The sequence below is a fragment of the Capra hircus genome, chromosome 5 (assembly GCF_001704415.2).
Source record: "Capra hircus breed San Clemente chromosome 5, ASM170441v1, whole genome shotgun sequence".
NCBI lineage: Eukaryota > Metazoa > Chordata > Mammalia > Artiodactyla > Bovidae > Capra > Capra hircus.
This window is the reverse complement of record NC_030812.1, coordinates 83,597,763-83,614,089: the sequence shown is the minus strand read 5'-3', so window position 1 is coordinate 83,614,089 and position 16,327 is coordinate 83,597,763. Positions and strand designations below refer to the sequence as shown.

Genomic DNA, 16,327 nt, shown 5'->3' with positions numbered 1-16,327 from the left:
CTTTCTGGCCAACCCAATGTATGTATAACTGTACCACGTTGCTGTATATTTGGAACTGACACAACATTGTAAATCAACAATACTCTGTTTTTTTTTAAAGCAACTGTTTTAAAGACAGTGGTTTAAAGACATCTTGATCCCCCCAAAGTTGGTTTGGGAATAAATACCCTATTGCTCCATTATTGTTAGGACAGTGCTAACTGAAAAATGTGTCTGCATTTTGCCTGTACTTTAGCCACGTCCTCTGTCTCACTGCAGGAAAGTCAGCAATGGCCTCTGCGAAGAAGGTAGCTGAGAAGCGGCATAACCCCGTGGAAAGCATCTGTAGAAAACTGCGAGCCATCCAAAAGAGAGAAGACGTTTCTGATCCCATCCGACAGATTACCAAATACCAGTCTAGCAGTTTTGACAGCCCACAGACTAACCCCAAGAAGGATTTTGAAGGGGTACTGAAGAAAATGATGGCTGCTCACCTCCGTCTGCCCGACACGCTCTTCTTGAGTCCTGAGAAAGATGGCAGCTTCGCTTCACAGTCTCAGATAGTGTCTCCAAGAACCCCGTCCGTTTCTCATCTCAGCTCTCCTGAGAATGCAACATGCTCGCTTATGCTCACAAGTTCTGAAAATATCTCAAGGCCAAGATCACAGAGCTCCCAAAATGACACATCTCTGATACCGCAGATCATGAAAAGGGAGCTCTTTGCTAATAAGGATTTGACTAACTATTGTAGTGGAAATGATTTTAGTACCTTAGCACTTGATTTTGATTCCCCCTCTGATCAGAGCTCTACTCCTCAGGATTCCGTGGTGAAAAAATTATCTCCAAATGAAGAGGGTAAATATTCTTCTTTTAATGTTTGTTCTTCCAATAAAGCAAGGATCTAAAATGAAGTATGAAACTTGATGGAAGCATCCATCTTTTCCCTTAAAATTTTCTTTCTCTCAACAAAAATCTTATATCTGAAACATCAGTATTTTCTATGCTTTCAAATATAAACCTGATAGAAATTCTAGACTATATTTTCAATCATAATCATTTTTTTCTACTGACCTGAAAACAAACTTTCTCCTGGGCAAATTAGAATGTCATGATAGAAATACATAGATATATGGGAGTTAAAATTCATATACTTCCAACCTGCCTTACTGAAAATTAACGTTTTAACATTTTTCCCTCTTTGTGTGTGAGAGAAACATTTAAGAAAGTGTAGCGCCAATAAGGTACACCAGGAAACAATGTAAATTCTGTAGGCCAAGTTCAATGAAATTTTGGACTGCTATTTAGGGAATTGCTTACAGAATTCCATGTATGATAGGCCCTAAAAAACAATGTAAAATGATACATTTTCTCTGTAGCTAGTGTTTACTTTCCCTCTGCTGTCTTTAAAATATTCCTATTTGTGGTAACACTATTTGCTTTTTCACAGAGTGCTTTTTTTTTTTTAAACAGGTAAAGATAGCTTTATTTTCCCCAATTGCATTATATTAACTGAAACCTATCCATTCTGGCGCATGAGTTTATTCAAACATATATTCTTCATAGGACTAAACTGTCTTAATCCATTGAGCACCTCATTATATATACCACTTCCTTCACAGTGCCAGAAATTGTAAGCAATATAACTAAAGTAATATCCAGAAGTAACAACTTTTTTACTACAAATATTTGCATACATTTCCTTGTATAAATGTTCAGTTGTCATCAAAAATGCAAAATTAATTTTATCTTTCACTGTTCCAGTCATGTAATGTCAGTCGTTATTAACCCATCAAAAAATTGCACAGTGGCAGTATCTTAGAGATGAAGGTACCAGTACTGGCAAGAATAGGGATAACGCACTGTAGCCCGTTCAACTTTCTCTATCGACTCTGCCAATGAAAAGTACCTACACGCATAACGGAAAGGAATCTCAATTTCGCCTTCTCTCTCACCTCACAGAGTGCTTTTAATATCACAGGACAATAAAGCTCAGTTCCCTCTTCGTCTTCTCTCTTTTTATTCCACCTTTGTAAAACTTGAAACATGAATAATCAAAGATGCTTCCAGACCACTTTTTTCTTGATCTATTCATGTTAAGTAGCCAGTATTGTGGGCTGCTCTTTATGTGAATATTTGAAACATACCATATGTAAAAAAGTATATGTTAGTCACTCAGTCAAATCTGACTCTTTGTTAAAATTAAAAAAAAAAAAGCAACTAAGCATGTTAGCACATAAAAGCATCTGGATTTGCAAACTTTTTCTTCTGATAGGGTGGAAACAAGGAACTGATGATGGTAAGGAAGATGTAACCGCTAGCAACAGCAGGACCTATGAAGAAGAGTTGCTTAGGAGTATTTTTAATATATGTGACTCCAAACGCAGAGGTTAGTTGAAAGTTTTCTGCTCAGATTTTCACTGATACTCATTCACTCGTACTTTCTGTTGTGAGAGAAAGGGAAATGGTTATGTGTGGTGCTCTGTGTATCTGTATGTACATATGGCAGGTGCAACCTAATTTGGGAGGGGCGATGGCTGTTTAGATGTTGGTTAATTTCTTTCTACCTGCTTTATATATTTTGCCAGAGTCCTGAATGATTTTACTGAGCTTATCATCAATTTTACCAGCTGCAGTCATTGACTGGAACTATTTACATCTCACAGGTGTTGCCTCACAATAAATACAGACTTCATATACATAAACCACTGTACAAATTTAGCTCCAATTTTTAAGTCAATTTTAGATTTTCACTTCTGTTTTTCTTAGAGACATGCTTTTTTTAAAATTTCCGCAAGTAATGTTTAGCATGTCAATGGTTCATGATCACTGTAACAAAATTAATAATATGGAGAAAAGAAAGGAAAAAAGAACTCATCAGTTATCTTATTTCCCTGAGTAACCACTGTTAATGATTCATTGCATAACCTGCTCCCACAAATTCCTTGGTCAATATGGTTTCCTTTCATTTGTATTAAAACTTTTTTATTATAGAAACTTTCAAACATATACCGAAGTGGAGAGGGTATTATGACCCTTCTATATATGTCATAGATAATGATGTCTCATTTTTCCTCCACTTTCCTCTGCTCCACTCTGGATTGTTCCTGTAGTTCAGTTGCTAAGTTGTGTCCGACTCTTTGTGACCCCATGGACTGTAGCCCGCCAGGATCTTCTGTCCTCCACTATCTCCCACTAAGTCTGGATTACTTTGAGGCAAGTCTAAGACATCATATTATTTCCTCTGTAAACATTTCAGTACATTCAAAAGATAAAGACTGATTTTAGATACAGCTATACAATGTCTTTTAAAATCTTTTATTTTTAACTTATATTATTGGGGTATAGCAATGGCACCCACTCCAGTACTCTTGCCTGGAAAATCCCATGGATGGAGGAGCCTGGTGGGCTGCAGTCCATGGGGCTGCTAAGAGTCGGACATGACTGAGCTACTTCACTTTCACTTTTCACTTTCATGCATTGGAGAAGGAAATGGCCACCCCACTTCAGTGTTCTTGCTTGGAGAATCCCAGGGACCAGGGAGCCTGGTGGGCTGCCGTCTATGGGGTTGCACAGAGTCAGACACGACTGAAGCAACTTAGCAGCAGCAGTAGCAGCATTGGGATATAATTGTTTACAATATTGTGTTCATTTCTGCTGTACAGCAAAGTGAGTCAGCTATATGTATACATAGATAACCTCCCTGTGGAGTCTCCCTCCCACCCCCCAATCCCACCTCTCTAGGTCCCTGCTGAGCTCCGAGCTGAGCTCGCGTGCTATACAAAACTTCCTGTCTATTTTACAATGTCATTTTTATGACCAAAAATGTAACATAATTTTTAAATATCAAATACCTTACCAACATTCAAGTTTTCTCATTTGTATGAGAAATTTATGTTTTCTTAAATAGTTTATTTGTTTAAATCAGTATCCAAGAAAGGGTTGTTCATTGTTATTGGTTATCTGGCTTATCCCTCTGTTCCTTTTTCATTCTTTTTGTATTTTAAGTTATTTGTTAATGAAACTGGCTCTTTCATCTCCTCATTTTCTCCAATCTGAATTTTAGTGATTGTGGGGCCATAGCAACACAACCTGTTTTTTGTCCTCTACATTTAGAGGCTTGATCAGGTAAATGTTTTATATCTTTTTTTTTTTTTTTTTTGGCAAAACTCTGTATAGATGGTGTATTTTTTTTTGGCTACATCAAGTGGCAGGCATGTGGGATCTTAGTTCCTTGACCAGGGATCAAACCCTCACCTCCTGCATTAGAAGCATGGAGTTTTAACCACTGGACTGCCAGAGGAGTCACAGTATGTGTAATTTTATCAAAAGACAAAACTATTTGAGAGTGAAGGCCTAGATTTATTCTTTCATTAGATGATGTGAAGGTTAGTAGTTTATCTTTCCTTCTTACTTTATCAACTGGACTATCTATAAAGAGAAACTCTATGCTGCTTATCAGTTTTATAAGGCTGTGGCTGAGTCTTGTTTCCCAAAGGAAAGGCCAGATAAAAGTTTGATGGTGTTTCTAATTGAAAATAAACTCCAGATACTGTGTCTCTTTACCCTGAAGTACATCAGTATGTATTTCCTACAAAGAAGAACATTTGCTTGTATAGCTGCAGAACAATTATCCAAATTAGGATATTTAACATTGATATGATACTGTTATCTAATTTAAATGTCTATATTCAAATTTTGTCTATTTCCCCAATAATATTATTTATAGCTTTTTTGTTTCCTGGTCCAGGATCAAATTCAGAGCCACACACTGTGTTTAGTTTTCACATCTCTTCAGTCTCCTTTTATCTGGAGTAATTCCTCAGATTCCTTGCCTTTTATGACTTTGAAATTTATGAAGACTATATGCCAGCTACTTTGTAGAATGTCTGATATTTCCTCTTGTTTATTCAGGCCGTACATTGTAGGCACACTACAGAAATGATGTTATGCTCTTCTCAGTACAATATACCAGGATTTTTAACTTTGATCCCTTGATTAGTGTGGTGTCTGCCAAATCTCCATCTTGTAAAGTTACTATTTTCCTTTGTAATGTCTGTACAAAATGAATCAGTTGATCTAAGAAAGCAATGGAATATTTTAAGCCAAAGTGAGGACTATAATCCAGGAACAGCCTTTCAGAAAACTCGGAGAACCATTCTGTGCTCCTGTAAAGTCAGAGCACATTTTTGAGACAGAAGGCTGTACATTAAATGGTGTACATATTATTAACGGTCTACACAATCTGGATCTAAGCATATAAGGTGAGTAGTGAGTCATGGTTTATCGTAGTTCCTTGTAAGAAGGAAGGTTATCTTTTTAGGTGTTGTCTTGTTGATGCTAGGATAATGTTGCTTTTTATGGTTGAGCAGGTATTTCTGCTGACGGGGATGTTTGGTTGATGCAAAATGCAGATACACAATGCATAGTAGAGGGGAGAGGGGAGGACAAAAAGCAGAGAAAATGTTTAGTGCTTAAGTTTTCCTTGACTAGCCTTAGCAGTTTCATCTGTGGCTCAAGTGGGGAATGATCTGCTTTAGGTGGCAGAATTCGTTTCTTGCTCTTATAGGACTGAAGACTTCAGAGTCTTGCTGCTGTCAGCTAGACAAGTTCTTGCTAGTTGCACCTCTAAATATAGGGAGGCCCTAATATGGCAGATTTGATTCTTCAAAGCCGGCAAGGTAGTGACTCCAGCAAGATAACAGTTTGCAAGTGATAGTAACTAAGACGTGCCAACTCTTTGGAGACTCCATGGACTATAACCCACCAGGCTCCTCTGTCCATGGCATTCTCCACCCAAGAATACTGGAGTGGGTTGCCAGTTCCTTCTCCAGGGGATCTTCCTGACCCAGGGATTGAACCCAGGTCTCCTGCATTGGTAGGCAGATTCTTTACCACTGAGTCACCAGGGGAGCCCTAGCAAGACAGGCACTGTAATCTCATGTAAGTTAATCACACAACCATATACATGTATATCCGGTCCCCTTTGCCATATTCTACCAGTTAGAAGCAAGTCCCAGGTCATGCCCACACTCCAGGGGAGGAGACTACACTAGGGTGTAAACATTAGGAAGCAAGGATCATAAAGAGGAAGCCTGGAATCTGTCCACCTCACTGCCACAGTATGGTTGCAAAAAATGGCTTAAGACTTGTTCTTTTGGTCATTATTTTCTCCTTAAGGTATATGCAATATATTCTCTAAGTGTATATGGGAATGTTTCCAGACTTGCTTTATAATCTGCTTTTTCTTACTTAATAATCTTGAGTACTTGTCTATGTCAATAATATATATTTTCTCTGTATATTGTTCTTTAGGGGGATGTAATGTACTATATTTAAACAATATGTCTCAATTGGGTATTTTTCTTTATTATGGAAAGCACAGAAATAACCATAATAAACCATAATGAACATTCTTATAGCAAAACATTTACCTGCACTCTTAATAATATTGTTAGGATGAATGGGACTTATTTATTCCTGGTAAGCCTCTCTGCGTGGACAGGATTTAAGGAATTGTTTCCTGGAAGAAAATAAGGAAACTCCATTAAAGGGAGATGGGAGATGCATTAGAAACAGAACCTACAGGGTGTGTGTGTGTGTGTGTGTGTGTGTGTGTGTGTGTGTGTATAAAATATATAAAGAGATGTATTATAAGGAACTGGGGCTTCCCTGATGGCTCAGTGGTAAAGATCCACCTACAATGCTGGAAACACAGGAGATGTGGGTTCAGTCATTGGGAAGATCCCCTAGAGAAGGAAATGGCAAAGCCACTCCTGTATTCTTTCCTGGAAAGTTCCATGGACAGAGAAGCATGGCGGGCTACAGTCCATGTGGTTGCAGAGTCGGACACGGCTGAGCGTGCAGGCACACACACACAATTAAAAAGGAACTCGCTCACGTGATTATGGAGGCAGACATGTTCGAAGAGCTGCAGGGTGAGAAAGCAAGCTGAAGATGGAGACCCAGAGAGCTTATGACGGTTTCCTTCCAGTCAGTGTCCAAAGGCCTGAGAGCCAGAAGAAGAGCTGATATTTCTGTTCAGTCCAAAGTTAGGAAAAAGGGTAAATCTTGGTTCCAACGCAGTCATGCAGGAAGAATTCTCTCTCATTTGGGGAAGGGTCTGCCTTTTTGTTCTATTCAGGCTCACTTGCATTAAGGGACAGCAGCCTGTGTTAATCTAGCAATTTAAATCTTAGTCTATTTCAAAAACACCCTCATAGAAACAACCAGAATCATGTTGACCAAATAACTGGGCACTCCATCTCCCAGTTACGTTGACACGTTAAAGAAACATCTCAGGAGATCTTTCTGGTTTTGAGGTATAAGATCAGATTTTAGAGCTTTAGTGAAGGAAAATGAAATATAGGGTATTTTTTTTGACTTTCTAGTTATGCAAACAGGAGTAAAAATTATCTTTCTAAATAACTATTAAAATTTTATTGCCATTTCTTTCTGTCACAACCTAATGATGTTTTCCATTAAATTAATGCATTCTTTAAAGTCATTCAGTTTCCTTTACAGCTCTCTTTTCCTAATTATGTACTAAGCTTATTCTTTCATTTTTTATTAAAATAAATTTTTTTTCAAATATTAGTGTCTCTACTTACCTCCTGGGGTAAGAATCTTCACCCTATCAAACTTCTACTTCCTTTTCCTTCCCGCTTTAAGTTGCTAGCCCAAGGCTGGCCTTAGTTAAGAGTAGAAAAGATGTCTTATGCTTGAGGAAGACTGGTGTGTCAATTACTAACACAGTTTGTATGACTTTAATTTCTGAATGTGATAGTAGGGCTGATTATATCTAAGAATGACTTTTCCACCCCTCCCTCTCCACTCCAAAGAGTCAAAGTACTTACTTGAGGGTGAAAATTCCACCTAGGGCCAAGGAAACCCTGCCTTCACTGAATGCTTTTTTAAAATATTTATTTATTTTAAAATATTTGTTTATTTACTTGGCTGTGTCAGGTCTTAGTTGTGACATGCAGGATCTTCCCTGTGGCTCGTGGGCTTCTCCAGTTGCGGTGCCAGGGCTCAGTAGTTGCTGTAGCTTGAGGGCTTAGTTGTCCCACAGCATGTGGGATCTTAATTCTCTGACCAGGAATTGAACCCGAGTCCCCTGCATTGGAAGGTGGATTCTTAACCACTGGATCACAAGTGAAAGTGAAGTCGCTCAGTCATGTTCAACTCTTTGCGACCCCATGGACACAAGGGAAGTCCCCACTAAATGCTTTTTAAGGAAAGAATGGGAGAGAAAAATAAAGTGGCATTTTGACCACTTCCCACAAGTGATTATTGATTACATCTGTGTGTATGTGTGTGCATGTGTGTGTGTGTGTGTGTACACGCGCGCGCACGCGCGTTCAGTTGCTTAGTCATGCCTGACTCTTTGTGACCCCATGGACTGTAGCCCATCAGGCTCCTCTGTCCGTGGGATTTTCCAGGCAAGAATACTAGAGAGGGTTGCCATTTCCTCCTCCAGGGATCTTCCCAACCAAGGGATCGAATTCTTGTCTCTTGTGTCTTGCATTGGCAGGCAGATTCTTTACTGCACCATCTGAGAAACCTATTGATTACATAAATCTTTCCTATTTAAATCTCACAACTCTTTGTAGTAGGCATCATTTCACAGATGAGGATGCTGAGGCTCAAAGAGACTGAGTGAGTTCCCCAGAGCCACACAGCTGATACAGTCCAGAGCCAAGATGGGACCCTAGTCGGTTAGACTCCAACCTAAGGCCAGTGCTTTTTCTACTTTATGACATCAACTCAGCAGGATTGCGAGGGTTATAAGGCACATTTCCAGGACCCAAGGGACTTGAACGAGTTAAGCACCTCACTTAAAACACATAATCTTTTGCCACCTTTAAAAACTAACTTGACTTTCTTCTTCCTAAGGTTTAGTCAGAATCACCAAAATAATAGATTATCTGAGACAGACAACTAGTCAAGGTTCTGAAGATGATGGCCTTGAGGAGCTATGGATCATGCTTGATCCTGAAAAGAGAGATGTACATGTGAACCTGGAAACCTTCCAGGCCACTGTGAAGGAATGGATGATGGCTCACTGCAGAAACAAATGGTAATCATAGTCCCAGCAGGATGTGTTTTCAGGTTCTGATTTAACAATGATTGCAATGAATGTTAATCACTGTTGTTGTTTTTTTTTTGCACTGATAGGAAATACTATCTGATAGTATCTTACTATTAATCCAAGAAATGAAAATCAAGAGAACATATTTTGTGCATCAGTTTAACAAAAGTTTAGAGGAATGACTCTATCCCATGTTGTCAGGGAGGGTGGAGAAATAGGCCTTCTCCTTGTTTATAATAGTGCAAGTTGGCACAGCTTTTCAATGGCAGTTTAAGAATGTATGGCTTCCCAGGTGGCTCAGTGGTAAAGAATCTACTGACAATGCAAGAGATGCAATTTGATCCCTAGGTTGGGAAGATATCCTGGAGGAAGACAATGGCAATCCACTCCAGTATTCTTACCTGAAAAATTTCATGGACAAGAGGAGGCTAGCGGGCTGCAGTCCATGGGGTTGCAAGAGAGATAGACAGGACCGAGAGACTGAGCACAGCATGAGCATCAGAGCCTTAGAAATACGCAATGTGGTCAAATTACGTAACTTCAGGAAAGACAACTAATTGTATACTCTAATGTATATGCAGAATGTCATTTATGATTATGATAAATGTAAGCAAACCAAATATTTAATAGTAGGTGGTTGGACAAATAAATGATAATACTTCCATACTAATTAGTCACTCAAAATTATAATTAAATAAATATTTGACAGGAGAAATATTCATATGTATTTATTTTAAATAATTGGCCCTAGATCTGTATATGTAGTACACTCCCATATTTGTTGAGAAATAAAAATATGCACAGGAGAAAGTGGGAAGGAATATATTCCAAAATGATTATCTTTGCATGAAGACCTTAGCTTCTTTGTCTTATTTTCTTATGAATTTTCTACTTTTCCTAAAATATTTAGGCTTGATTGTATAGTACAGATATCAATAATCCATGGGTAAAGTGGAGTGAGGGCAAAAGAGAAAATTTATTTTTATGACAAATATAAAGGAAAAGAAAAAGAACATGGGAGATATAAATATAAAAGAACAGAAACTCAGAAATGGTGATGGGTTTGGGTCTATTAATAGGAATAGTGAGAGCGAGGACTGAGATATTCTGCTCAGTCATCTTCTGAACATCTCATGTTGAAACACAATAGGGCGTAAGTACTAGTCTAGAGGCTTTTGTAGCTGCTCCGAAGAGATTATAAGTGTTTGGCAATTGCTAAGATTAGACAGCAAAACTGAAATCATAATACAAAGACTCTTGGAAAAGAAATGGTTGAAGTGTTAATATGTTAATTTGGGGATGTCCTGGGCAGAGGCCTGTGAATAGGGTTCTCCAAATTTTAGGAGCAATATGCTCCAAACTACAATTAGTTCAAGTTCAACTTGGTTTTTCATGAGAAAGAGAAAAGAGCACCTTCAGTATGCCCCAAATTATTAGCTGTTCATGCCTTTTCCTTCCTAATTCTCTAAGGCCCAACGTCTTGCTACCTCTACAAGTGTCCGCTTAGTCCTCCAAATCATGTCAGCTTCCTAATCCACTGAGACTCCTATTGCCTAATTATAGCTATGTACATCATCACCTAGTTACTAATGCATTCATATTCTTTTCTTTATGTTAGATTAAAGTTTATAGGAGGTAGAGACAATTTGTTTCTTTTCTAAGACTCTGTTTAAGAACAGTGTTGGGCTCCAAATTGTGGCCAAATGGACAGATGGTTTTAAAATTCAGAAAGACCAACATCAATAAGAAAATACAGAACACATCTGAAAAATTGGCTAAGCTTTGGTTTGACAAGGAATTCTAGCTCACTGGTTTTGTTTTTTGGCCATAGGGAAGGAGAGAATAGTGGATCAAGCAGCAGAATGGTTGACTCTGCTTTTGAACAGGACAGTATAAAATCATGTGAAGCAAGTATGTATGTGTTTCTTTGGGATTGTTCTGCCAGTTTGTTGTGGTTTGGAGAAATGGATTTTTTTTTTTTACAAAACTCTCTTGTGTGTGTTTCAGTTAAGATGGCCACAGATATAACAAATTCTTCATCATGGAACTTCAAGGGGTTGGGTGGAGACTTGCCTAAAGGAGTCTTGTAAGCATTCTTACTTGTAATGTTTTCTCAAGTGCCTCAGCTTTTCTTATGGATTTTCTTATTTCATAGATCTATGTATTTTATTTCTGGGCTTTCCTGCTGTCTCCAACAGTAAAGAATATGCCTACAATGCAGGAGTTTAGTTCAATTCGTTTCAGTCACTCAGTCGTGTCCGACCTTTTGTGACCCCATGGACTGCAGCATGCCAGGCTTCCCTGTCCGTCACCAACTCCCAGAACTTGCCCCAAATCATATCTATTGAGTTGGTGATGCCATCCAATCATCTCATCCTCTGTTGTCCCCTTTTCCTCCTGCCTTCAATCTTTCCCAGCAGTAGGGTCTTTTCCAGTGAGTCAGTTTTTTGCATCAGGTGGCCAAAGTATTGGAGCTTCAGCATTAGTCCTTCTAATGAATATTCGGGACTGATTTCCTTTAGGATGAACTGGTTTGGTCTCCTGGCAGTCCAAGGGACTCTCAAGAGTATTCTCCAACACCACAGTTCAAAAGCATCAATTCTTTGGCACCAGCCTTCTTTATGGTCCAACTCTCACATCCATACATGACTACTGGAAAAACCATAGTTTTGACTAGACAGACCTTTGTTGGCAAAGTAACATTGGCAAAGCAATGTAGGAGACCTGGGTTCAATCCCTGGGTCTGGAAGATCTCCTGGAGAAGGGAATGGCAACCCACTCCAGTATTCTTGCCTGGAGAATTCCAGGACAGAGGAGCCTGGTGGGCTATAGTTCATGAGATCTCAAAGAGTCAGACATGACTGAGTGACTAACACTTTCAACTTTTTCATGTATTTTATTTACAGTAAAGTCACTTAGCTCTGCTTGTGTGCATGTGTGGTAGGGCTAACATAATTTATTTTTAACTCTTAGCTATTATATCACAATTGCATTAGAAGTAGTTTCACTAGGAACACAAATTGTGAAAGATTATGAAGTGTCACATAAATGAACATTTTCTCACTCATGAAAACTTAATCCTTCTTTGACTTTATGTGTTTTCCACACACGACAAGTTCCATCTTACGTAGAGTTATGATGTTGACCTTAAGCTCTTTGAGGGGTTGCTTTTTGTGTTTTTAGTTGGAGTGTAATTGCTTTAATGTTGTATTAGTTTCTATTGTACAATGAAGTGAATCAGCTATATGTATACCTATATCCGTCTCTCTTGGATGTCCCTCTCATCCCACCCATCTAGGTCATTTTAGAGCACCAAGCTGAGCTCCCTCTGCTTTATAGCAAGTTCCCACTAGCTAGCTGGAAATGGAACAACAGACTGGTTCCAAATAGGAAAAGGAGTACGTCAAGGCTGTATATTGTCACCCTGCTTATTTAACTGCTATGCAGAGTACATCATGAGAAACGCTGGACTGGAAGAAACACAAGCTGGAATCAAGATTGCGGGGAGAAATATCAAGAACCTCAGATATGCAGATGACACCACCCTTATGGCAGAAAGTGAAGAGGAGCTAAAAAGCCTCTTGATGAAAGTGAAAGAGGAGAGCAAAAAAGTTGGCTTAAAGCTCAACATTCCGAAAACGAAGATCATGGCATCTGGTCCCATCACTTCATGGGAAATAGATGGGGAAACAGTGGAAACGGTGTCAGAGTTTATTTTGGGGGGCTCCAAAATCACTGCAGATGGTGACTGCAGCCATGAAATTAAAAGACGCTTACTCCTTGGAAGGAAAGTTGTGACCAACCTAGATAGTATATTCAAAAGCAGAAACATTTACTTCGCCGACTAAGGTCCGTCTAGTCAAGGCTATGGTTTTTCCTGTGGTCATGTATGGATGTGAGAGTTGGACTGTGAAGAAGGCTGAGCGCCGAAGAATTGATGCTTTTGAACTGTGGTGTTGGAGAAGACTCTTGAGAGTCCCTTGGACTTCAAGGAGATCCAACCAGTCCATTCTGAAGGAGATCAACCCTGGGATTTCTTTGGAAGGAATGATGCTAAAGCTGAAGCTCCAGTACTTTGGCCACCTCATGTGAAGAGTTGACTCATTGGAAAAGACCCTGATGCTGGGAGGGATTGGGGGCAGGACGAGAAGGGGACGACCGAGGATGAGATGGCTGGATGGCATCACGGACTCGATGGACTTGAGTCTGAGTGAACTCCGGGAGATGGTGATGGACAGGGAGGCCTGGCGTGCTGCAATTCATGGGGTCGCAAAGAATTGGACACGACTGAGCAACTGAACTGAACTGAACTAGCTAGTATTTTACACGTGGTAGTGTATATATGTCAATCCTTATTACTTCTTCAATAGATACTTTTAGATATTAATGAGAAAAGCTGTTTTCTGCTACACATGAGTTTAGATATTAAGGAGAAGTGACTCTGTTCTTTATTTTTATTTTGAAAAAAAATTTTTGGCTGAGCCAACATGTGGCTTGTGGGATCTTAGTTCCCCGACCAGGGACTGAGCCCAAGTCTCTGCTTTGGAAGCTCAGAATTGAAGCACTGGACCTGTCCTTCCTTATTTTATCTTTGCCACTTCAGGTTTATCTGTGCAAAAAATGTGGACTAGGAACCATGTGGCCAACCTGTGCTAAACTCTAGGAAAAGATGGCAAAGAAGAGGAGGCCTGGGACTCCTTGAAAAACACAGTTCAGACTCTCAAAGGGTTTAGGATCAAATGTCAGGGCAAGTGTGACAGCTATAAATGTTAACAAGCTGTAGAAAATACTAGGAACAATGAATACTAAATTGTGAGCTAAAGGCTACAATAATAAAACTCTACGAATTGTTTCCTAGTTAAATGCCTGTGGAAACCGGCCAAGATTTCTGATTGAAAGAATCCAGTGTCAATTTATTTCAGGATTTTCCATAACCCAGGCAGAAGTAGGAACTCTTCAGTGTAGATAGAGACAGAAGTTGGGAGCAAAGTGAAGAGGAAGAAACGAAAGCTGTAAAAGTTGATTTCACAAGTGGCGGATGCTAAATATCCGGCAATTTTGGAAAAATCTTTGGTGTTGTTGTAATAAGTGCTTGAATAAATACGGTGTATGTGAACTATGTTTATGAGGATGAATGAAAATAAAGCAGGAAATCTTCTTTATTTATTTTTGGTGGTGCTGGATCTTCATCGCTGCATGTGGGTTTTTTCTAGTTGTGGCAGTTGGAGGCTATTCTTTGTTGCGGTGCACGGGAGTCTCACTGTGGTGGTTTCTTTTTTTCACACAGCAAAGGCTCTGGGCAAGTAGGCTTCAGTAGTTACAGCATAAGAACTCAGTAAGTTGTGGCACGCGAGGCCTAGACTTGGAGGGCTTTGGCAGTGGTGGCCTACAAGGCTTAGTTGCTCCGCAGCACATGGAATCTTCCCAGACCAGGTATTGAACCTGTGTCCCCTACATTGACAGACGGATTTGTAACTACTGCACCAACAGGGAAGTCCTCACAGGAATATTTAAGCTTGTTTGGGCTTAACCATAAGCCTTACTTTGACTGGAAGGGATTAGTGATGTTGAAGTTTATGCTCATTCATCCTTTTACCCACAGAGAGATACCTGATTTGATTACCTATATAGCAGACCTGCATTTCAACAAGCAGAAATTGGAAGACGAAAATAATAAATTGAAATTGGCATTAGAAAACTTGGAAGAAGCAAACAGAGAGTTATCAGAGGACTGTACTGAACTGCGCCTTCGGGTAAAAAGGTGAGCCATGGTGTGGGTACTGTGTGCTAGGAATTTTCAGTTCCATTTTTAAAAAATAAATTTGTTTTTTTGATTGATATACAAGTCACAAAGCAGAAGAGTCACCCTGTTGAGGTATACAATTAGTTTAGTGTTTTTTAGTATATTCACAAGATTATTCACATGATCTAATTCCAGTTCAGTTCAGTTCAGTCGCTCAGTTGTGTCCGACTCTTTGCAACCCCATGAATCGCAGCATGCCAGGCCTCCCTGTTCATCACCATCTCCCGGAGTTCACTCAGACTCAGGCCCATTGAGTCCGTGATGCCATCCAGCCATCTCATCTTCGGTCGTCCCCTTCTCCTCCTGCCCCAATCCCTCCCAGCATCAGAGTCTTTTCCAATGAATCAACTCTTCTCATGAGGTGGCCAAAGTACTGGAGTTTCAACTTTAGCATCATTCCTTCCAAAGAAATCCCAGGGTTGATCTCCTTCAGAATGGACTGGTTGGATCTCCTTGCAGTCCAAGGGACTCTCAAGAGTCTTCTCCAACACCACAGTTCAAAAGCATCAATTCTTCGGCACTCAGCCTTCTTCATAGTCCAACTGTCACATCCATACACGACCACAGGAAAAACCATAGCCTTGACTAGACGGACTTTAGTCAGCAAAGTAATGTCTCTGCTTTTGAATATGCTATCTAGGTTGGTCATAACTTTTCTTCCAAGGAGTAAGCGTCTTTTAATTTCATGGCTGCAATCACCATCTGCAGTGATTTTGGAGCCCCCAGAAATAAAGTCTGACACCGTTTCCACTGTTTCCCCATCTATTTCCCATGAAGTGATGGGACCGGATGCCATTATCTTCGTTTTCGGAACGTTGAGCTTTAGGCCAACTTTTTTGCTCTCCTCTTTCACTTTCATCAAGAGGCTTTTTAGTTCCTCTTCACTTTCTGCCATAAGGGTGGTGTCATCTGCATATCTGAGGTTCTTGATATTTCTCCCGGCAATCTTGATTCCAGCTTGTGTTTCTTCCAGTCCAGCATTTCTCATGATGTACTCTGCATATAAGTTAAATAAGCAGGGTGACAATATACAGCCTTGACATACTCCTTTTCCTATTTGGAACCAGTCTGTTGTTTCATGTCCAGTTTTAACTGTTGCTTCCTGACCTGCATACAGGTTTCTCAAGAGGCAGGTCAGGTGGTCTGGTATTCCCATCTCTTTCAGAATTTTCCACAGTTTATTGTGATGCACACAGTCAAAGGCTTTGGCATAGTCAATAAAGCAGAAATAGATGTTTTTCTGGAACTCTCTTGCTTTCTCCATGATCCAGCGGATGTTGGAAATTTGATCTCTGGTTCCTCTGCCTTTTCTAAAACCAGCTTGACCGTCAGGGAGTTCATGGTTCATGTATTGTTGAAGCCTGGCTTGGAGAATTTGAGCATTGCTTTACTAGCATATGAGATGAGTGCAATTGTGTGGTAGTTTGAGCATTCTTTGGCATTGCCTTTCTTTGGAA

General features: G+C 39.7%; 1 protein-coding gene across 1 annotated transcript in view; it reads left to right on the top strand.

Moving 5' to 3' along the window:
- Positions 265–16,327, top strand: part of LOC108636133 (lymphoid-restricted membrane protein) — a 37,810-nt gene continuing 21,747 nt past the window's right edge. Inside the window, exons 1-6 of the mRNA XM_018049105.1 lie at positions 265–834; positions 2,252–2,365; positions 8,872–9,055; positions 10,899–10,978; positions 11,075–11,153; positions 14,670–14,828. Of these exons, the coding sequence (XP_017904594.1) occupies positions 270–834; positions 2,252–2,365; positions 8,872–9,055; positions 10,899–10,978; positions 11,075–11,153; positions 14,670–14,828 (1,181 nt within the window). The 5' untranslated portion in view covers positions 265–269. The remainder of the gene's footprint in view (positions 835–2,251; positions 2,366–8,871; positions 9,056–10,898; positions 10,979–11,074; positions 11,154–14,669; positions 14,829–16,327) is intronic.